Source organism: Epinephelus lanceolatus, chromosome 21 (genome assembly GCF_041903045.1).
Source record: "Epinephelus lanceolatus isolate andai-2023 chromosome 21, ASM4190304v1, whole genome shotgun sequence".
NCBI lineage: Eukaryota > Metazoa > Chordata > Actinopteri > Perciformes > Serranidae > Epinephelus > Epinephelus lanceolatus.
Window position 1 is genome coordinate 1,398,300 of NC_135754.1, and position 24,735 is coordinate 1,423,034.

The following is a 24,735-nucleotide window of genomic DNA, read 5'->3' on the forward strand; positions in this document are numbered from 1 at the left end:
AATGTATTATAAACTAATTAATTTATTTCCTTTCTTTGGTATGATATTCTGGATTAACCTTTGGTTGAAATTGATCTGTTTTTGACTGTGAGAAAATTTGGGTGAAATAATCTTTGTTTCTCAAAATGTAGGCCTATGTAACCAAAGAAAAAAACTAAAAGGGTTCTTCGATTTGGAATCTAAAGGGAAACGCGAGTTTAAAATGGCACCTTCTTCTGATGATAGTAAGCCCAGGGGAGACACCATTATATCGCAACAAATTATCAAAGGATGTCTTTTCAATGAATTGGTAGACTAAATATGCTCTGTTTACAGGCTATCGCCAACGCTGAATGTGGTTGTGCAAAGCAGTAGAGCCACAAAGGTAACTTGAGGGTTTGAACTGCGGGGGGCAGTGATAAGCCGCGCGGCGTCTAGGCTACCGGAAACAGAAAAAAATGAGGGGATGCAGGAAGTAGACGAAGAAGAAGCACCACCGCGACCACCACAACCACGACATCAAGAGATCGACATGGCTGCTGACAGTGATGTGAGTTTCCTTAGCCAACAATCTCGGCTTAAGAAAGCGGAGTAGTTGTTTAAACGTGCATCTTAGAACATCAACTGAGTTTCTGTCATATCGACAACTGTGTGTTTCTGTTGCAGCCCGAGTCCGAGGTGTTTGAGATCACCGATTTCACCACCGCGTCAGAGTGGGAACGGTAAACCAGTCATCACTCTAATGACACAAACTGCACTTTAAGTTGTAGTTATTATTTACAGTGATATACAACACCGTGTACGGCAGTGACTTGCTGCCATCATGACACGTTGACAGAGGGGTTTCAATGGGCCCACATCGGTCCGTTTCTGCCAAGCCGTGCCGTACCGCACCGTGCAGCCCCACATCGGGGGGCTGTCAGTATACAGCTATCTGTGTGGTAATGTACTGAAATGTTAAATTTGTGACAGATGGGCATCTCTAAAAGTTTTGTATTTATTGGGCTCATTTCATGTAGACCATGGGCCTCATTTATAAACGTGGCGTACGCACAGAAGCGGCGGAGTGATGAAAAGCAAGAAGTGTTGTGAATTTGATATCATTGTGTAAAATAAAGACAGATATGACCTCTGATGTTTTATATATTAAGAGTGCACTTGCAAAAACGGATAAACATGAATAAACTAACAAACGTGTCTTTAGCCCTATTCGGACGGGATTAGTTTTACATAGGGACGTGGGGTAAAGTAATAATTACCAGAGATTTTAGTCCCGTCCGAATGTGCCATGTCAGTAATAATTACCGCGACTTTTACTTCCTGTAAAAGGGTCCCGGACAATTACCTCAGGTAATACTAATCCCGTGCGAATAGACCAGCAGTAAATATGTGTGTTAGGGCCAGGGTATGAAATTAACAAAATATTTTGGGGGCAATTTTGGCCCCTACGGTCTAAAAAATGGGGGCATTTTCGAAATGTTTGGGGGCCATCAAAAAATTGTAATTATGTTCTAACAATAAGCACATGAAAAGGAAAACCAACTAAGATAGTGTCTTCACTCTTCAGTAGAAACCACTAAATGAAATAAATAATGAGTTACATAAAGTTATGGTTGCAAAATATCACTCAGATTTCCTATAATTCAACCAGTTTAAATGTGATGATAAAACCATTAATCTACTGATAGCAGTACTAATGTTTCACCACATTACAGTTACTTTTACTGTTAAAAAGGCCAAATTACTATAAATTCCTTAGATGCAATCCTGGAAGTAAGTTAATTTAAAATTTAGCATTCATTCTACCTTAATTTTTCATTGTGTAGACACAGATCACCCAAGAAATGGTTAATCTATACTTATGGTACGGCAAAGCCCCCTCCCCTTCTCTGTCAGTTTACTCTCACGTAATCAGTGCAATCTCGTTGATTATGTCTGGAAAATGAGTTGTAGATGTGACGGTAAATTAATTTAATGAAAATAAAATTATACTTTAATGTCAGATTGTAATACTGTTAAAAATATAAATATATATAGTTGTTTCAAAAACTTGGGGGCAATTTTGGCCCCCGGAACATGGCTTTTGTGGGCATTCTTGGATAAATTGTGGGCCAAATGGCCCGTGGCCCTTGCTAATTTCTGACACTGGTTAGGGCTGTCAAAAAAACTAAAAGTTAGAAATATATTCGAATATATATATATTTTTTATAAGTTCGAACCTAAATTTGATAATTCGAATATCATTAATAATTAATTAATACTATGAATGATGTTATATATCACGGCGAATCCCGTTCACAAGCCGGGCCAGAGAGGGACGCAGCGACGGAGGGAGAGACGCCGACGGAGGAGCCCGCTGCGCCAACGCCACCCACTGTGCTATCCGCGATGTGTGACTTGTTCGGGGAGACATACAGGGAGAGTGTTACACCTGCTGCCTCCCTGCCTACCCTTTTTGAAGAAGAGATGAAACATTACCAGAATGAGACACCACTACGAGCTGACCAGGTTCCACTCTTGTGGTGGAAAACTAGGCATTGAAGTATCCAAACATTGCTCAGAGAGCAAAGCAGAAGTTGGTCATACCTGGCACTTCAGTGAGGTCAGAACAGGTGTTTTCATCCGAATGTCACGTTCATATATATATATATATATATATATATATGTGTATATATATATATATATATATATATATGTGTATATATATATATATATATATATATCATGTATGAACATGTATATATTTTTTGTGAAAATAAATAATAATAATAATAATAATAAATTGTAATATTATTCGAAGTCTACTAAATTAATTCGACAATATTTGAACTCAATTTCAGGGTGCTTTTGACAGTCCTATCATACGCACATGACGGCAGGAGGGGACGGCAGTGCATGAATGGATTTACCCCTCCCACTTGTGGTAGTTTTACTGATATTTCTTATCCCGTGCAAATCGGCCATTAATATTACTGACATCCTGTGGTAAAGTGACATTACCCCACGTGCCCATGTAAAACTAATCCTGTCCGAATAGTGCTTTAGACTGATAGTCCCTGGTGTGTACACACCAGTCGTAAAGACGCACAATGGCTTATTTGGAACTGTTAGGATGTGGCGGATGGGAGACTCCAGAAGGAAGGGATATTCAGGGACCAGCAAGACCTACTGGTCAACGATGATGAGTGGCTTATGAGCCGGTTCCGACTGCTACATGCAGTGCTGCTGGATGTCTGCGCTGCGTCGGGCCCCGGCGTTACAAAGACGCACCAAGCAGGAACCAAGCTGGGTTGGTGCTGTGCTGCAAAATATGGCACAGCTGATAGCTGATAGCTCTATACCCAGGCATTTGAGCCAGATGCTGCTGCTGCGCGCCAGTGTTTATTTCAGACAGTCACTGAAACTGACAGTCAGCTTGAAACATCCCTCGGTTTTCTGTCTAAATAAATCACCCCAAACAGCCTTAACACCTTAATATCAGACCACCCCTTCACTTCTGACACAGAGGTGGCAGCATTTTCAGCATCTGCTGCTACCGGCCACTCCGCTGCATTTTTAGCCTTACAAATACCCATAGGCATTTCTAGCCTATTTTTGGGGGTGCTGAAGCACCCCTAAATTGAATCCCAGCACCCTTAAAATTTGAGAGATTTTTTTTAATTTTGTTTTTTACTGTATGTCCTTTTTTAACAAGCTAGAAAAGAGTCAAAACCATACAGTACTTGGTTGAAACGTAATATTTTAACAACAAAAATACAGCAGCACCCCCCCCTTGCCTCAAAAATGGTTTGATCCACCCCATCCCTCCCACCTTTCCCTGACTCGGGCTCTGAGCACTCTATCTGCACAGAGCAATGCGCTGCCTTCCAGAGTGGGTGATATGCAGTAGTGGTGTAAGTACCTGGCTTAAACCAGGATATGTGGCACATTTCTTAACTTCTACCACTCAATACCAACACATTATTATCATTACCAGTCCTCATTTTTGCTGCATTTAATCGTAGGCCACTGTTTATGTTGTTAGGTAGGAGTTAGCTGACGTTTTTTCTAGCTAGGAAACGTTACAGGTGGTCAGTACCACTGTCCTCTGTTTGAATTGGAATGAGAGAAGCTAGCTGTTGTGTCATGTGCATGTGTTAATATCATACAGTCTATGGTTAATATTAAAGCCAAGGTGCTACTGACTAGCTAACTGACTGGATGCCCATTAACATTATAACTCCTATTGTGTGTATTTATTATTATTTTTTTGTAGATTTCAAGCACTTTTATTTTTTTGAAGTGTATTTTATTTATGTATTTGTATAATACAGACAAGAAGGAAAAAGGCAGAGACAAACATTGAAAAAGTCAATTACTGTTAATGTGTTAATGTTACATGTTGTGTATTGCATTTCAAATAAAAGTCCAAAAAATAAGTGCAAGGTCCATTTTTGGTATTTTTGGTACTCACTATAGGGGGCTGGTTTACTCCAGAAACATACATACTGTTTATGTGTATGTTGAGGAGCTGCTGTATCAAAATTGAGTGGATTGAGTTATCCTCCCCCAGAAATTAGGTTTACGATATGTTTCTTTTATGATTCCAATCCATTCCTCTTTTGCTGTGGCTCAGCATTTAAATAACCTTTATCAGATTTAATAATAATAATACATTTTATTTGTTAGGGTGCCTTTCAAGCCACTCAAGGTCACCTTACAGCAAAGATAAAACACAGCATACAAAACATCATAACACATCATACAATACATTAAAATAGAGGGGAAGACAGTAAGACAGTGTAATGCATATGATCAGGTGGAATGGGCAAGTCTGAACAGATGTGTTTGAGTTTGGATTTGAACAGATTGACAGATGTGGTGTTGCGGAGGTCAAGGGGGAGTGAATTCCAGAGCTGGGGAGCAGAGCAGCTGAATGCTCTGCTCCCCATGGTAGCCAGGCGGGGGGGGGGGAACGGAGAGGTGGGTGGAGGAAGAGGATCAGAGTGTGCGAACGGGTGTGGCAACGTGGAGGAGATCAGACAGGTATGGAGGGGCTAGGTTGTGAATGGCCTTGAAGGTGAGCAGTAAAATCTTGTATTGGATACGGTGTGTGATAGGGAGCCAGTGGAGCTGCTGGAGGACCAGTGTGATGTGGTGAGTGGATGGGGTCCTTGTGATAATGCGAGCTGGTGAATTCTGTACCAGTTGTAGTTTATGGAGAGTTTTTTGTGGAAGGCCGAACAGGAGGGAGTTGCAGTAGTCAAGCCGGTAGGTGACGAGACTGTGGACCAGAATGGCAGCTGTGTGAGGTGTGAGAGAGGGGCGGAGGCGGTTGATATTGCGGAGATGGAAGTAAGCTGACCGGGTTATGTGGTTGATATGAGAAGTGTAAGAAAGTGTGCTGTCGAGGATGACACCCAGACTCTTGACCTGTGGGGAAGGAGAAATGTTAGAGATGTCAATAGATAATGTGAAACTGGGGGATTTGGATAGGGTGGTTTTAGTGCCAATGAGTAGAATTTCTGTTTTGTCGCTGTTTAATTTGAGGAAGTTGGATGAAAACCAGGAGGAAGGTGGGAGGGTGGAAATATGGAGCTGGGTGTCATCCGCGTAGCAGTGGAAGTGGATGTGATGTTTCCGGAAGATGTAGCCATGGGGGAGTAAGTAAATGATGAATTGGAGGGGCCCCAGGACAGAGCCCTGGGGCATGCCTGTGGTGACTGGGAGTGGATGTGATGTGAATGATTTGAGTTGGATGAACTGAGTGCGGCCAGAGAGGTAGGATTTGAACCAGTTGAGGGGGGTGTGTGTGATGCCAATAGAGAGGAGTCTGTCCAGGAGGGTGGTGTGTGAGATGGTGTTGAAGGCTGCACTCAGGTCAAGCAGGATGAGGATGGATAGGAGACTGGAATCAGCTGCCAGGAGGAGATCGTTGGTGATTTTGAGTAGTGCCGTTTCAGTGCTGTGGAGAGGGCGGAAACTGGACTGGAATTGATCAAAAAGATTATTGCAGGAAAGGTGGGAGTGGAGCTGAGAGGCAACAGTTTTTTCTAGTATCTTTGCGAGAAATGGAAGATTGGAGATGGGACTGAGGTTATTGTGGTTACTGGGATCTGCACCAGGTTTCTTGAGTATTGGGGTGACAGCAGCTGTTTTGAGGGGTGAGGGGACAATTCCAGTGGTGAGGGAAGAATGGATTATGTGCGTGATGAGAGGGGCCAAAGAGGGAATGGTGGCTTTAACAAGAGCAGTTGGAAGGGGGTCTAATTGGCAGGTTGATGATTTGGATTTTTTGATCAGACCAGTGGTTTCGAAAACGGAAGGTAGAGCAAATACTGAGAGTGACTGGGAAGGGGACACAGGGGGAAATAGGGAAGATGAATTGTGAGAGGAGCTGGGAGCAAGTTGCTGATGGATGTTATTAATTTTAGCAGTAAAAAAGGATAGAAGGGTATTACAAAAGGCAGTAGAGTACATCTGTGGTGGAAGTGAGTCTGGGGGTTGAGTAATGTTACTGAGGAGTGAAAACAGGGTCCTTGAGTTGCCATCGTTTGAATTGATTAAACCAGAGTAATGGGTGGATTTAGCCTGTGAGATGCAGTCCTTGTAGTGGAGAAGATTTGATGGTTTAGTCACAGACTTTCCCAAAAAGTGTTGTGCTTTTCTTTCACAAATGTGGGAATGAAATTGAGTTAAAATGTACAAAACAGTGAAATTTATCTGGCCGGGCAGCTCTCTGGGTGGTCAGCACCCCTAAACCTCTGATCCTAGAATCGCCCCTGGCAATATGCTGCATTTGCCGTGCTCTCCTTCGTGCTGTTTCTTGTTAATGAATATTAATTCAGGGCGTTTCACTGCCCATTTGAAGGCATCGACGGGTGGGGCAAGACGCGTGCTCATCTGCATCACATTTCGAGTTGATTGTGATTTATAAAGTGCGCACTGTCTTATAAATCTGGATATTTTTGTGCATAAGCACTTTCTGTGCTTTGTTCGTACGTCACCTTTAGTCAGCTTTCCTGTGTACAGTTTTATAAATGAGGCCTCATGTCTTATATGGTCTCATATCTTCAATTAAAGAAATGAAAAATATCTAGGACAGTTCAATTTTGGTTTGTGTACAGATTTTTTGAGCCATGTGTGCCATCTTCTAAAATTTACTAAACTGATGAAGTGACTTAAATGATTACCTGTTAAAACTGCGGATTAATTTTCTGACGACAAATTGTTTCAGTGCTACGTTGGCCCATGTCCAATGTTATTTTTCTAAGAAGTCACTTATCAGTGCATGCCATTATCAGGTACTGTGTATATCCAGTCAGTCTCTGTTGATGACATCTTAACTTTCACCTTCTTGAAGGTTTGTGTCTAGGGTTGAGGAATTACTTAATGACTGGAAGCTGATTGGAAACTCTGCAGGAAGTTCAACTCCAGAGAAGGTATTCTACTCTCCTGAAGCCTTAGATATTCAGCTGAATAACAACAGTGAGCAGTATGCTACCTTCACCCTGGTCTGACGCTTCATTATTTAAACACAGGGTGAATACACCACTGGCACCTGGCGGGAGAAGTCTATGGAGATTCATTTTGCGGACTTTAAGTTCTATGTAACTCATTACTTCCTGAAACAAGAATGTGAGAAGGACAATGGGAAGGACAAGCCTGAGGAAGGTACGCTTCTGTCTAATGTGAAGAGTTTATAGCAATGTTTAAGCAGCCACACTTAAACTTAAAGGGGAACTAATGTTTTTTTCAACCTGGGCCCTATTTTCCGATCTACTTTTGTCTAAATGAGTGATAGGATGTTCAGTATTTGACATTTCTCCAGTACGAAGCTAGGGCTGACTTGCCTGCAGCTCGTGAGTGCGCGCTATATTAAATGATAGGGCACTCAGACAGTGCATTTTTTTCACACAGATAGGCTTGGATTGTTAGTATAATTATCCAACATAACGGAAAGGAGAAATGAACGGGGTAAAAATTCAGCCATGACTACTCCAAACAGAGTAACTCCTCGCGTTTGTAAGGTCACTCCAGCGGTAACTTCCTGCAACAACTCAAATCTCGTGAGACGTGAGGTTTCAGAGCCAGACTTTCACTCTGAGTGAGTGTTTTGACTTGCCACAACAAACATGTCTGAATTTTTACCCGATTTTGACCAACTGGATCGGGATGAGCCATTTGAATTTGATGACTGCCTGTATTTATTTGAACACGGAGTACACGGACGTACACGGACGTACACGGACGCAGAGCTCATTGAAAACAGAGCGGACGAGGAGAGAGAGGGAGCAGCAACAGGCAGAGGAACATGTCCGAATCCAGCTAAAGGTAAACACGTAAAGACGTTCATTTCTTCTTTCCGTTATGTTGTTGGATAATTATACTAACAATCCGAGCCCATCTGTGTGGAAAAAAATGCACTTTTAGTGGACGTATTTTGACGTTGTTTGACGCTGTCTGAGTGCCCTATTATTTAATATAGCGTGCGCTCACGGGCAGCTGGCAGGTCAGCCCTAGCTTCATACTGGAGAAATGTCAAATATTGAACATCCTATCACTCATTTAGACAAAAGTAGATCGGAAAATAGGGCCCAGGTTGAAAAAAACATTAGTTCCCCTTTAATGTTCACAGTTTTCCATTCTTGTGTGCTTTTGTTACATTTGTACAAGCACTAGTGTTAAACGTTGTGGCATAATGTGCATGTTTAATTGTATATTCTTTATTTTATTACTTTCTATTACTTAATTATTACTAATTAATTTTATTACTTTTATTACTTATATTTATATAGTTCTGTTTCATACTCTTATTCTTACTTGTTACAATTCTCTTCTCTTAACATTGGTGCAACTGCAACGAATCACAGTTCCCTCTCTGAGATTAATAACATATTTCTCATTCTGATTCTAAAATACTACCGCTTATTAGATAGTTATAATGGAGTGTAATGAGAAATCAAAAGCTTTTACAGTTTATTCCTTTCCTTTTACTAGCTCATTTAAAAAAACAAAAAACAAAAAAGCAACTATATTTTTGGTCCAAACACAATTCATTATTTATATATTCCTTATTCCCACACAACATTCCCCATTATCCTCCACACATCTCTTATCTCCCTTATGCCTATAGTGAATGTTGCCTTATCAATATTGTTAATAATAAAAGTAGGCGAAAGTTAATGTTCTTTTGGTTATGCCAAATCTTTGTCTTGCTGTACCGCATGGCTGTCTACTGTGTGTCTTGTTTATATATGATGGTTGTATCCGCCATGCAGCTATGTGGCACTATGTGCCCAAAACAGATTTCCTGTTTTGGACAATAAAGTTTGTCTTGTCTTGTCTTGTCAACAGGTAAGACATGAATGCACACAATACAGTTACATAACTCTTCTTCTTGTGTCCAGATACCTTCCCCTTGGCAATGCAGGACCTTCTGTGTATGAACAATGACTTCCCTCCTCGAGCCCACTGCCTGGTCAGATGGTGAGTCATTATGTTTTCATCCAAAGACAAATCAGGTTACGCTGGAAATCCTAGACTCATAGACCTAGACTTTATTGTCCCAGAAGGGAGATTCAGCAAAAACACAGTAACAATATGGACGACATCATACAAACTGTAGAACAGCACACGGTAACAACGTGGACAACATCACCATATTGACACAGACAGGAGTGCACACTCAGACCTGTTCAGTGAGGCCTATTATTTAAGGCCACTGTGGCTGCAGGGATCAGGCTCCTCTGAAAGCGAGCCCCCCTGCACCTCAATGCTCTGTACCTGCACCCAGAGGGCGGTGAGGTGAGGTGAGGTGAGGTGATGATTGAGTGGGTGTGTGATGTCCTGTTCTGTTGAAGTAGCAATGGTTTAACTCTGTTAGGTTGGGTGGGGGTGCAGTTATCCTGGCAGCATTGTTGTTGATGCGTGTGAGTTTGGCCCATTTTTAACTGATAACATGTTAAAAATGCAGGTTGAACAGTACAGTAGTATAGGCTGAATAATGCTCTGGTTCATCAGTGTGCTGGTTAAAACTGTATCTATTGTCCAGTGTCATTCGAAGGTATTTGAAACTGGATCATAAATTATAAAACATGTTAACATGTAATCCTGTTTTTCTTTAAACACATATTTTTAATTTTCCATGTATAACAATGATGTAGTTTTTCCAGATTTAACTGGAATTCTGTATTTTCCAACCTAAAAACGTGACCCATGTGATTCATGCAAACCCATAAAAAATATCTTATTATTCATAGGCCTGGCCTGGCCTGGCCTGGGCATTTGGGGCTGTAGCAGGTTTCCGTGCCAAACGCTAGCTAGATGAGTTGAGATCACACAGTCAGTCATGGATATATGAAGAGTTTTTACCAGTAAAGAAGGGAAGCAGATGCACAAACATTCTCCCATGCTGAGCCAGGAAAACAAGGTGTGTAAATGTCTGTATGAGTTCCAAGCTGTGTGAACATGATATTAGCACAGCGTAAATTATAAAGTTACAGCTAACTTTACTTTGAAATGTAGCCCACTAAACTGGTGAACCGTGGAAACCAATGATAGCTTAGTTGTGCCTAGTCTCGCCACCAGACAATCAGAGATCTCTGCCTTCTGATAGTCTGGGGACACTCCTTTCTAAAGTGTGTTTAACACACCGGAGAAAACGGCCGGCAACAAAGCAATGTCTCTTGCATTTTTGAAAAGAACACGCCCTCCCGGAAATGTGCGCTCCCCCTTTTCTCGTCCGCAAGGAAACAAACACACAGAGAGCTTGAAAATGGATGCCAAGAGATTTAACTCCGTTTTATCAAACGTGTGCTCAGTCCACAAGATTGTGGAAATGAAGGACTTAAAGTGACTGTTTAAAACTTTTAGCGCAGTCGTATGCATATATATATATGTGTGTGTGTGTGTGTGTGTGTGTATATTTATATATATATATATATATATATATATATATATATATATATATATATATATATATATATATATACATATACATATATGTATATTAGGGCTGGGCGATATGGCCTAAAAAAAAAAAAATCTCTGATTTTTTTCACAACAAATCCGATTCACGATTTAAATCGATTTTTTCCCCTCCTAGTTAAAAAAAAAATATTTGCGGCCTGGTAGCACATACCTGAGGGGTATTCCAGGTAGGAGGTTCAACAAACTCTAAGTCTATCCCTGAACTCTGAGTTGACTTACTCTGAGATGGGAAACTCTGAGTATCCGGTTCCAGAACAGCTGATCTGAGTTAGTTCAGTCAACTCTGAGTATGTTCACTCTGAGTTAAACCAACAATAAAAAGCCATCATCAATGGAGCTCCGACTCCACGATTCACCATGGCAACAGGTAAATAAAAGACAGCGCCTCCATTTTAATCCAGTGGATGTAGAGATATTAATGCATGTGTAGCAGACGGTGCACGTTTATCTTTAAAAGAAGAGCCTGAGTCAGAGCGAGGAAAGTGTAAATAAGTTAACCATAAAGTTAATAAAAAAGTTTGATTCAGTGTTGTCCGTTTATTCATCATTTATCAGACTTACATTTCCTTAATGGAGACAAAGTGATGGAATCTGACTGTGTATCAGGCTGTAGATATATTACATTATATTAATAATATATAATAATATATTTGTTCAGATTTGATCTGATGGGGAAAAACACAGGAGGCAGCAACTGAAAAATAGGAAGATTTAAAACATATAGGCTAGGCTATAGATCAAAGACATAAAGACATGACTGTAAACTCACAGTCTGACCCAGTAATAATATGTTTGGTGATTTGCACCTGAAAAGACGTTGAGGTTAAAATACAGTAGATTTGAAAATGTTGCACATCTATTTGTATCTTGACTCAACAGCATTCAGTGACTTTATTTCAGATACAAATGTAGTAAATTTAAAGACACTGAAATGCTGCACCATTGCTCACTCAGAAATATTAACATATAATCCCCAATATTAGGCTATAGGAATTATGTTCCATCAGTGCGACCAATGACATCAGTGATAGAGATCATTAGTCATTGATACTACGTGTCTAAAGCTTCATACCGATTTTTAAAATTTAAATAATTAGACCTACACATTATGTGCAATAAACATTTCGGAGCTGCTCTAACAGACTGACAGTCTGATCCTTGTGCACAGTGTTAAAATATCACACAGTAAAATAATAAAATAATAAATATAAAAAGGACAGGTTTGATTCTGAGCTGAGGGTGAATTCTCGCTGTGTAATATTTGAATGTAAAGACAAAAACGATGTCCAAAGAAATGATTGATGTGCATAAATTCAGTAGCCTAACGTAAGACAGTCCTGAGTAACAAACTAATATCCAGCAGGATTTAGACTGTGACAGATGGTAAATCTCCGCTAATTAATGCGCTTCGATACAAGCTTTGACACGGACTGATTGAATAAGGAAATGAAACAGCGTGCAAGAGGGAGGAGACAGAGAAAACCTGTTTGAAGAAACATCTGTTTGAAGAAAACCTGTCAGCGAGCAGGTTATGTTCACAGAGTCTGTAACCATGGTGATTGACTCAGTTTCAGTTACCTCTCTTTCTGGAACGGATAACTCAGAGTTTCCCTCATCTCAGGGTTAACTTACTCTGAGTTTTCACATAACCCGCTTTCTGGAATACCCCCCTGGGGTCCAAAAGTTTCAGCATGTGAATAAACCCCGGCTTTTCCACAGTAGCCTATATATGGGCACCACATCTCTTGCAATATACATGGCGACTGCATCTGTGATCGCTTTCCACCGGACCCCTTTCTTATCATACGACGGTGTTTCCCCTACCATTATATTGGATCACAACAGAAGTCATTTAAGGTTACCTTTCCTATAGAACAGGGGCCTGTATCACGAAGCGAGATCAACCTTTCCTGGGTTACCCAGACCTATCCTGGGTTGACTAACCCTAACAATGGCAATCAGGATAATCGGTATCACAACGCTGGATATCAACTCGGTAACTCAACCCAGGGTTGCTTTATCAAGAGCCGTGAACGCGCACGCAGCAGACCAATCACAATCATGAGAGAAGCGCAGCGTCACTGAGCCACTAAAAGCTTATCAAAGAAATTCCCCTGTCAAAACATCAATGAAATCACATAATAGAGAAGAAAAAAAAATGGGTAAGGAAAGAAGAAATAGAGGAGGAGAGAGGGAAAAATCAAGACAAAACAAGGTAGCAAACAAAATTATGTGTAGGTTAAATTACTCATCACTGGTTCAAGTAGCTACAGTACCTGTACCTGTACATCTGACACTGATCACACCCTTGAATCCCATGAAATCAATGCTGCGCAGATGAATTGCGTGTATTACAATTATCGTCTAACATCACTGCGTCTGATAAATTGGTCTTCTTTGTCATAACGTTATATATGCTACAATAAAGCTTAAAGCTGACGCCACAATTAAATCATACCAAATTGATAGTCTGAATAAAATCACCCTGATATTGAGCTGTGTTAGAAATTAACAGCTGCGCAAAAATATACCTAGTCTCCCTCTTTAAAAAACAAAAAGGAAAATACCTCAAACACCATTAAGTGTAGACATGATAGGCTGCTTTCCACATTTCCAGCAGCAAAGCTGTCAGTTAGGCCCATTATCTTTAACAGGGATCATTTCCTCCAACAAAACAAAATGTTGGCACTAATTAATGGTGCTATTACGTGTCCGCAAATTATCAGTTTCTTTCTTATGACATTTCGACTTCTTTCCACTCCTTTTTGAACAGTCTTTTCATTGTCTGTTGTTGTTGCTTTCTTTTCTTTTTTAATGTTCAAAATAAACTTTCAAATCAAAATCAATCAAATGAATTAAACTTCCCGTCATGAGTGGGCTGCATTTCTGTCAGCAGAGTCAATTTTTTCGAACAGCTGATTGGCCAGTGGGTGGTGGTGCTTTTTATAGGATCAGATTCAACCGTGAACTTACCCTGTTCCGGAGCAGGATAGCCGTTCAGGGTAAGTTACCATGGTGATTTACCCCGATAAGAACTGAACCGGCTTCGTGAGACCGAAAACCCAGGGTTAACCCTGAAGTTACCTCGCTAAGACATTAATCCTGCTTCGTGATACAGGCCCCAGGTCTATACCTTGTCCTTTTATTGAACAACAACTAAATAGCCTTATGTTACAGGCTGTGTGTGTGTGTGTGTGTGTGTGTGTGGAGCTGTGTATTTGTGTAGTTGATGTAGGAGTTATGAGACGTTAGCGCGCCGGGTGTGGTGTGTGACGTCAGACGGATGCGCCCCAGGAACAAAGTGAGGCATGTGCTATGTTGTTTACATCGAGCAGCCACAGCGAAGAAGCCTACGCAGTTCTGCATGCTGTTTTTGAGTTATTTCCCTCTATGTAAAAGTCAGACACTGATGACAGAGGCTGTGCATCATCCCTGCAGTGCTGAAAATAAAGTGCCGTTCTTTAACGCAGACGAAGTCCCGTTGTTTATGTGTTGTTGCCACAACGAGCTAACACAAGCTAAAGGAGCTAATGGTCTTCGGAGGTCCCTTTACTACGGTTCGGGGGTCTGCCAGCTTGGCGTTGGTAACACATTATTTACACAACGGCATGTCATTTCTGTCCCTACACGGTGCGCGTCTAAAATCCTCCTCTGCTCTCTGTGTCGCGCACGGCGGAGTTCGGCCCTGATGCGCGCACACGCGCGTGCACACACACACACACACACAGACAGGTGAGCACACAAACACAGACACAGGTGACCACACAAAAGCACTGAAGAACTCGTTCCCTTTCTTGAGAACGAGTTCTTCAGCGCTTGCTGCCATGTTGTTTGTGTATCAAGCGCGCGGGGGGAGGGGTGAGCCCACAGACATATATACATAGACGCCGCATTGACTGCCGCTGCCTACCGGAGCCGACGTCCTCGCTGGCCGCCATCTTGGATGGGTCTCGCTTCGCCTCCACAGTGCATTCACTTCTATTGAGGAAGGAGCTGTATGCACAAGTAAAATAGAATAACTCACTGAATTTTTAACTGATTTTCACGCGGTTTGATTAGTTACAAACGGCACACATGTAGTTATGATACAGGATGCTTTCGTACATTAAAAATGCGGGATTTCATTTATCTGTCTATCTATATATACAGTACAGGCCAAAAGTTTGGACACACCTTCTCATTCAATGCGTTTTCTTTATTTTCATGACTATTTACATTGTAGATTCTCACTGAAGGCATCAAAACTATGAATGAACACGTGGAGTTATGTACTTAACAAAATAGGTGAAATAACTGAAAACATGTTTTATATTCTAGTTTCTTCAAAATAGCCACCCTTTGCTCTGATTACTGCTTTGCACACTCTTGGCATTCTCTCGATGAGCTTCAAGAGGTAGTCACCTGAAATGGTTTCCACTTCACAGGTGTGCCTTATCAGGGTTAATTAGTGGAATTTCTTGCTTTATCAATGGGGTTGGGACCATCAGTTGTGTTGTGCAGAAGTCAGGTTAATACACAGCTGACAGCCCTATTGGACAGCTGTTAAAATTCATATTATGGCAAGAACCAATCAGCCAACTAAAGAAAAATGAGTGGCCATCATTACTTTAAGAAATGAAGGTCAGTCAGTCCGGAAAATTGCAAAAACTTTAAATGTGTCCCCAAGTGGAGTCGCAAAAACCATCAAGCGCTACAACGAAACTGGCACACATGAGGACCGACCCAGGAAAGGAAGACCAAGAGTCACCTGTGCTTCTGAGGATAAGTTCATCCGAGTCACCAGCCTCAGAAATCGCAAGTTAACAGCAGCTCAGATCAGAGACCAGATGAATGCCACACAGAGTTCTAGCAGCAGACCCATCTCTAGAACAACTGTTAAGAGGAGACTGCGCCAATCAGGCCTTCATGGTCAAATAGCTGGTAGGAAACCACTGCTAAGGAGAGGCAACAAGCAGAAGAGATTTGTTTGGGCCAAGAAACACAAGGAATGGACATTAGACCAGTGGAAATCTGTGCTTTGGTCTGATGAGTCCAAATTTGAGATCTTTGGTTCCAACCGCCGTGTCTTTGTGAGACGCAGAAAAGGTGAACGGATGGATTCCACATGCCTGGTTCCCACTGTGAAGCATGGAGGAGGAGGTGTGATGGTGTGGGGGTGTTTTGCTGGTGACACTGTTGGGGATTTATTCAAAATTGAAGGCACACTGAACCAGCATGGCTACCACAGCATCCTGCAGCGACATGCCATCCCATCCGGTTTGCGTTTAGTTGGACGATCATTTATTTTTCAACAGGACAATGACCCCAAACACACCTCCAGGCTGTGTAAGGGCTATTTGACCAAGAAGGAGAGTGATGGAGTGCTGCGGCAGATGACCTGGCCTCCACAGTCACCGGACCTGAACCCAATCCAGATGGTTTGGGGTGAGCTGGACCGCAGAGTGAAGGCAAAGGGGCCAACAAGTGCTAAACACCTCTGGGAACTCCTTCAAGACTGTTGGAAAACCATTTCAGGTGACTACCTCTTGAAGCTCATGGAGAGAATGCCAAGAGTGTGCAAAGCAGTAATCAGAGCAAAGGGTGGCTATTTTGAAGAAACTAGAATATAAAACATGTTTTCAGTTATTTCACCTTTTTTTGTTAAGTACAGTGAGAATCTACAATGTAAATAGTCATGAAAATAAAGAAAACACATTGAATGAGAAGGTGTGTCCAAACTTTTGGCCTGTACTGTATATATATCAAATAGGTATGCCCACTCCACCCTGTCAAATGCTTTCTCAGCATCAAGTGAGAAAGCTACTGTTACATCTGCCTTGTTTCCAGCTTGCTACATAAGATGAAGCAGCCTGTGGAGATTATTAGATGATGTCCTTTTAATGAAACCCACTTTGTCAGGGTGAATAAGTTTTGTTAAAAAAAGTCTAGATAGTCTAGATGCCAAAATCTTGGAAAGCAACTTAGCGTCAACACTAGTCAGTGATACAGGGCGGTAGTGGGTGCCTGTCTTTTTTATGAATCAAAGTTATTATAGCAGTTTGCATACTATCTGTAAGAGACCCCCTTTCTGTTGCGTCCTTAAAGACTGTAAGTAGTCTGGGGGCAAGAAGATATGAAAAAACTTTATAAAATTCAGCCGGGGGGGCCATCCTCCCTTGGAGATTTCCTGCTCTGTAGGTCCTTTATAGCCTTTTTAACCTCCTCCAATGTAATGTCCGCTCCAAGTTCACATTGTTCCTTATCTGACAAGGTTGGGTATCTTACACTCAATAAAAAGGATCTTATATCTTCATAATCTGGGTTGTCTGAGCTATAAAGATTTTGATAAAATGTGGCAATTATGGCATTTTTGTTGGTATCATCTGTCTTCAGTTCACCGCTGTCACTTACTATAGCTGGTATGATTGACTGGGTGTACAGCTGCTTTGCTCTCTGTGCTAATAATCTTCCAGTTCTCTCCCCTTGTTCATAATATTTATATTTGATTCTGAATAAAGCGTATTCAACTTTTTTCTGTAATATGGAATTATATTCTGCTTTTATCTTATTTAGTTATTTAGTTCAAGATGAGTGGTGTAGTCAACTTGGGTAGAATGTCTAATGTCTATTTTCCAGATTTTTTTTTTTTTTTTTGACTCCAGCTCATGAGAACATTGAACAGATCTCTTTTTTAAGATATGAGCAGTGTTGTAGAAGACTCATTATTCAGCCAATAATCCAGTATTTCAGGTTTGATAAATTTTAGGGAATGCTCATCCCTGAGCAGGGATGAATTAAACCTCCACCTAGTGGGTTGAAATCTTGGTAACTGGCCAAGGTGTAATGCCATCTCCACCGGCGCATGATCTGATAATAGGATAGGACCAATAGACGTTTGCTCAATAACAGAAAGTAGCGATTGTGAGATAAGAAAATAATCTATTCTTGAATAAGAAGTATGTGGATGAGAGTAAAAAGTAAATTCCCTGGCTGAAGGGTGAAAGAATCTCCATACATCTACTAGATCTAACTCCTCTTCCATTGTGTCAGTTGCCTTCCGAGCCTGTGAAGGTCGTGTAATATCCCTTGTGTAAGTTTTATCAACTCTAGGGTCCCCTACATTGTTAAGTCCTCACCTAATACTATATATGCATTTCCAAACTGTGTGATTGTGTTGCTGATGTCTACAAATAAACCAGGTAGGTCTGCTGTTGGACCATAAATGTTCAGAAAAGTGCCCCTGATACCAACGAGCTCAGCATCCATAGCTTCCCCACCCAATCCCTTTGCAATAGTAAAGAGTCTTGCTTTTCCAAATGGGTCTCCTGTAGGAATCATATCAGGGTTTTTTTGTTTTAAATATAATAGATTTTTCTTCCTTTTAATGGCTGAATTGGCACCCTCAACATTTAATGAGGCTAGTCTAACCACCCATAACATGTTACCAATTGTATTATTACCAGATATTTTAAAGCATCTACAAAAAAAATACTTAAGAGCTCCAGCTCTGTTGGAGATTTCCCTTGTGAAAGAGCAGATCTTACATACAGCCTAACATTATAAGAATAAACATGAACCAAACATTTAGAAAAAACAATGTTGAGCCAAAAAAGAACATGTGGCTCTCCTACTCCAACTAAACTACCACAGTGCATCCTTATGAAAAGGATACCTGACCTGTCTTAGCTCCCCACCCCCACCCTAAAGCCTTTAGTTAGCATATTAATGTGCTTTTCCTATTTAAGACCAGCAGTAATTTGTCAACCACAACAGAATATTAATGTCTTCCAGAGGGGAGAAAAGAAAAAATGAATTAAAAAAATAAAAATAAAATAGTAATAAAAATAAGACAGCAGGTACAACCTCACAAATAAATAAAATCGACCTGCTTATGCAGACCCTGTACCTGCATGTATATACAGACACCTCTGTGAAAAATAGTATGCTGTAATGTGAAAACACACCCGTGAGCACATGCAACCTTAAACAAAAGTAACAAATATCTCTCTCAGGTAACAGTAAAATAGAATGGGAATAAAACAGTGTGGATATGCTGCATTATAATAAACTACATGTAGGTTAATATCCGAACATACCTATATGGCCATCAGTAATTCAATTTGAGCACTCAGTCTGGAAACTCAGTCCTGCGCTGTGAGAAAGTCAGCTGCTGCGCCTGGCGAGGTGAAGGTGTGTGTTGTTTGTGGAGACCCTCAGAGTGGCTGGATACAGCATGGAATATGACATACCCCGCTCTTGGAGCTGTTTCTTTACGGCTCAAATCCTGAATCCATGTAAAGACCCAGTTTTTCAGTGAGTAGGGTGAGCAAGAAACCACTTAAGTCCTTTTTTATGGCATTTTCAGGTATGCTTTATCCTGAAGTTTTTTTTTTAAGTTTAGCATGGTGGAGTCTCTGCTAGCCCCTCGGCTATTGCTAACGTCCTCTAGGCCCAAAATCCTGGTTTCAGCCTCTGACATCCTTGCACCAAGTTTCTCTACCATGGTTTGAAGTGTCTACAGGCCTGTTTTCATGCTACTCACATCTGCTGCAATCCCTTGCAAGAGACTTTTGAAGCTGGCAAGTTCAGATTTGGTGTCCTAAGGTGTTGCGGATGTGCTGCCTTGTGCATCCATGTTGTCCTCCATCAGGATTTTTTTCAGTTGTCTTGATGAACGAGGTGGATTTTGCTTTTAAGGTGGATTTTGCTTTTAACAAATATGTTGCAAGACATATTTGTAAAAAGCATTTTCTGAGACTGTTTTAGCAAAGTTTAATCAAGTTTAGTGGCTACAGCATGGGGGTAGGGTAGCCTAGCTGAATGGAACAAAAGGCTATGCGGCCATGTTGGTGTCACGCATTATCGGAAGTCCAGGTTTGACCTTTTTTTTGGATATATCAATGGTATTTATTACACCTGGTTTTAGGAGGTGCTGTAACCCCTCAGCACCCATCCTTCCTTCCTCAGTTCTTTGTGCATTAATAATAATAATAATAATAATAATGATAATGATAATATAAATAGCCTTAAGATAATAAAAACAATGTCTGCATTTTTAATGCCTCCCAGTTGCCAATAGCCATGGCCCGAGGCATTATGTTTTCAGGTTGTCCGTCCATATGTCACTACATCCATCCCATCCTTGTGAACATATCTCAAGAACGCCTCAAAGAAATTTCTCCAGATTTGGCACAAATGTCCACTTGGACTCAATGATGAACTGATTAATTTTGGTGGTCAAAAGTCAAGGTCACTATGACCTTGTCCATCTAATTTTTGTGAATGCAATATTCTAAGACCACCTTAAGGGAATCTCTTAAAATTTGGTACAAATGTTCACTTGGACTCAGCAGTGAGCTAATTGGATTATGGTGGTCAAAGGTCAAGGTCAGTGTGGTCTTGCATCTGTCTTTTTCTCATGAATTCCTTAAGGGAATTTTTTTTAAATTTGACATAAACGTCCACTTTGACTTAAGAATAAACTGATTAAAATTTTGTGGTCGAAGGTGAGTGTGACCTCACAAAACATGTTTTTGGCCATAACTAAATAATTCATATGCTATTTATGACAAAACTTCACTCGAATGTCTAATAGGATAAAATAATCAAGGGATGACATTTTACATCCAAAAGGTTAAAGGTCAACTTCACTGTAACATCATCATGTTATGCATAAAACACTTTTCTGACCATTATTTAAAATCATATCTCAGGAGCAAAGGGGAAGTATTTGGTCACATACTTAATTGTTGACACTCATCTTGATTGTATAGATCCTCTGTGCTGTCGGGAGGGGGACAATGGGTGTGAAGCGTCCGTGTTTTCACAGACATTGATATAAACTGTAAGAGAAACTTGACTGCCGCGCGGAGGCATACAACCATGGGGCGGTAATTTTAGGTTAGTTCTATATTCCTTTGTAAAGTCATCAAAAATGCCTTTTAAAAAATGACTTAAACTCCCACAAACACTGAAATTGAATAGTCTCAAACTACAATAGACTTATTCGATAATTTTATACTTGTGCTACAATTTTGTGGCCTGTGCTCCAAAACTAAAACCTCTGTAGCACCAGTGCTATGTGCAAATAAAGTACAGCCCTGTAGTGATAGAATGATCAAAAGACTGCATTTATACTGAATACAGATATTACCAAACACTTTTATGCTCCTATTTTCTAGTTGAAAGAAAAGATCTAAGACTGTTTCTATGCACGCTATGCAAAATTGGATTAAAAAACACAAGTGTTCCATTTGTATTTATGTTTAGTTTTTTAGGTGAAACAGACTGAGCAGAGAGTTATATTTTCTTCACCGGGGTTGGATTTAGTTGGTCAGCTGGTTTCATTTGTTTATGTCATTCCTGATCGCCGCTCTGCTCCAGTATTTTTTGTCTCCGGGTGATGGCGTAGAAAGTATTCAAAACATACTTCACTTTTGACTCGCAAATGTTATTATGGAGACATTAAATTAAAACATGCTTGCAACCGTCGCCCTTTGCTGAGATGAATTACAAGGTAACTCAAGGTTTTGCCATGCTGTAGACTGTCCAGGTGCTGTACCGCGCTCACAGTTGAGTTACGCCTTTTTCGTTCCGTCAACATCACATTATTAACTAATATTTAGATAATTGATCATTGACATTCGATGCTAATTTGTCCATGTCCTATTGTGATGGATTTAAGAATCCATTATTTCCCTCACCCCCACTTCAAACCCTACATCAGATCTTGCTGGTTTAAAATCAAAATAGCCCCAAACAGGGCAGGGAGCAAAAGATGCCCGGATAATCTCTAAACCTCTTTTCATACTGCCAGTCAGTTTCCAGCCACCTACCAGTCAACTCCCAGCCACGAGGAGTTTCCCCCTCTTCCTGTTTCCTGACAAGGTGTGTCTGGACTCCACTATAGACAGGCCTATTCATTTAGTTACAGGATGTTGCCATGAGATGGCGATCCATTACAAACACATAAACCAGTGAAGTACAATGAAACCCTGATTTACAGTGCTGGAATATAATTGAGTACATTTACTCAAGAACTGTACATTCAATTTTGAGGTACAACTTGACTTAGGCTACTATTTCCATTTCATACTGCTTCATACTTCTGTTCCACTATACGGCTATGCTGCTGTTGCACAGAAGGTAGAATGGAGCGGGTTGTCCACTAATCAGAAGATTGGCCGTTTGATCTCCTGCTCCTCCAGACCGCATGTTGAAACTATCTTTGATAGCCATCAGTTATACATCACGGTATATACCATGAAACCGGTATATCGCTACAACCCTACCGGACAAGTGAAAAAAAACATAGTCATGTTGAAGCCTGTGCATATACCATGCTTCAGAATTGCAAACTGGTGTGTAAAGAGAACCAAGTGGAGAAAACTGATGCTGATGTAAATGTTTTGCTGTAACTGTGTCTCTGGTGGCAGGTATGGCATACGAGAGTTTGTGGTCATTACCCCAGGAACCAACTGTGAGGCCATCATCAGCGAGTCCAAATGCAATCTGCTCCTCAGCTCTATCTCCATTGCTCTGACCAACAGTGGCTGGTGAGTCACCTTCCTCACTCAAGGTAGGGTGTCTTTGGGCAGTCCAGTGTGGGGAAAGTAGCTGAACTAAGGTTGTTGTTATGTTGTGCTTACATTGACTTAAGAGGAGCAGCATCTACACATCCCAACACAGTAAGTGTCTTGGTGCTTTGTAGCATCAAAAGAGCCTGCTGGTTGAGAGAAGCTGCTGGATATGAGTGCTATCCAAGATTTAGGACACATTGAATTCTTCGTAGTAATGTCTCCTCCTTTTTATCTTGTGCACACAGCCAGGTGCCCATGTTTGTGCAGATCCAGCAGAAGTGGAGGCGGGTGTACGCTGGAGAGTGCCAGGGCCCAGGGGTGCGTACTGACTTTGAGATGGTCCACCTCCGCAAGGTGCCAAGCCAGTACAACCACCTGTCTGGCCTGCTCGACATCTTCAAATCTAAGATAGTAAGTGCCATGGAATAAGACACTTTAACACATGCATGCATGCGCACACACACACACACACACACACACACACACACACACACACAAATTACTTAGTGTGTAGGATTTAGGGAGATATATCAGCAGAAATGGAATATAATAAGTATGTTTTCTTCCTAAAAATAAGAATTTTGTTTTTATTACTCATTAGAATGAGCCGGTTATATCTACATAGGGAGCAAGTCCTCATCTATTAAGATCGCCATGTTGCACCACTATGTTTCTACAATAGCCCAGAATGGACAAACCAAACGATTTTGCTTCAGCCACTGTAGTTAGCAGCCCCTCTACAACAAACGTGTTGAAAAATCACTGACTTTTTTAATGTGTAGTAGCATCAACCTGAGCCACAACTCTGTTCCCTCAAGGTGGTTAACCTGAATCCCAGCCTAGTAACCATGGTAACTTATGCTGCCAGGCAATCCTGGACTGTAGCAGGATTAAGGTGAGGATTAGCTCCATCTATGATCAAAAAATGCTCAATAGACAAGAACAGACACACAGTTCTGCCAGTGCTTTTACACACTCACAACTGTCATGTAATGATAAAATAATATGTAGATCATAAAATATATAACATAATTAATCAAAAAACATTAACTATAAAAACAAAATAAAATGTAATAAAAATAAGATAATAAAAAAAACACAACAATAAAGCCAAAATCAAACTAATAACAACAAAACTATAATAAAATGAAACTGAGGCATTAAAAAAAGATCGTATATGTATACCAAACCACATGAATATGTGATTGCCCTCCCATCCCCACCCACTCTGTTTCCAGTTGGCTAGTAAATTCACAGCCAATTAAGGTCAACTGACAACGGCCATATGAGGAGTGCATCCAAGAGAAGGAGAGGGACACACCCAAAGAGACACAGAGACAGAGCAAGAGAGAGTAAATTAGGAAATAATGGCATGCCCTTTCATCGAGGATCCTGTTGATGAGGAGGCCCACATTGTCCAGAGGGCCTTCACCAGCCTAAAGGGTCTTCCAGGACAGGACCAACTCATTGATATAGACGGACTCCTATCTGTGGGAGAGGTACCGGCTCAGCAGGCAAAGCACAGTGTATCTATGCAGTTTGCTGGAACCACACATTATAAAGGTCACACACCGCAGCCAGTCTCTGACCACTGTGCAGTCAGTCTGTATTGCACTGAGGTTCTTTGCAAGCGGTGCATTCCTGTATAGTGTTGGTGATGCTGAGAGGCTAAGTAAGGCATCTGTTTGCAGAGAGGTAAAAAGGATGTATTTTCTATTCATTCTGATTATTTCTAGCATCACCATACATCAGGCATAGGGCTTGAGGTGATCACATTAACATATGTTATCTTTTATATTTATGAATCAACCATGACACAAAGCAACCAAATTAAAATGACACACACACCATTGTGGTTTGTCTGTTCCTCATCCTATAGCACATTCCACACATTTAAGGGGATTTCCCTTATTTTGATAAAATAAGGGATAGAGCTTACAATTGACTCCCAAATGATGAGAAATAGATAATTGATTCACTATCACCTGCATTCACTTAATAGGTTTCCTCACCTCCACTGAATTGATGGATTTGCCAAATGTCATTTTCTACAATCAATAGATAAATGTCATGTGATTATTTCCTATAAACTGATCATTTTGGAAATATCAATCTATAATCAATTATGTGATAAATGCGATGATTCACATAAAATAGTTTGATTATGTGATTATGATAAATGTGATAAATAGTATTTCACTTATATTAATTTACACATTTGGTGAAT

The 24,735-nt window shown here is 40.8% G+C and overlaps 1 protein-coding gene across 3 annotated transcripts in view; it reads left to right on the forward strand.

Annotated features, from left to right (window-relative positions):
- Window positions 1-428: 428 nt before the first annotated feature.
- Window positions 429-24,735, forward strand: part of rab3gap1 (RAB3 GTPase activating protein subunit 1) — a 123,731-nt gene continuing 99,424 nt past the window's right edge. For all 3 annotated transcript variants that reach the window (XM_033611608.2, XM_033611609.2, XM_078163410.1), the window contains exons 1-7: window positions 429-529; window positions 646-701; window positions 7,322-7,400; window positions 7,500-7,632; window positions 9,369-9,447; window positions 22,365-22,484; window positions 22,754-22,919. In XM_033611608.2, coding sequence (XP_033467499.2) covers window positions 446-529; window positions 646-701; window positions 7,322-7,400; window positions 7,500-7,632; window positions 9,369-9,447; window positions 22,365-22,484; window positions 22,754-22,919 — 717 coding nt within the window. In that variant the 5' untranslated portion in view covers window positions 429-445. The remainder of the gene's footprint in view (window positions 530-645; window positions 702-7,321; window positions 7,401-7,499; window positions 7,633-9,368; window positions 9,448-22,364; window positions 22,485-22,753; window positions 22,920-24,735) is intronic.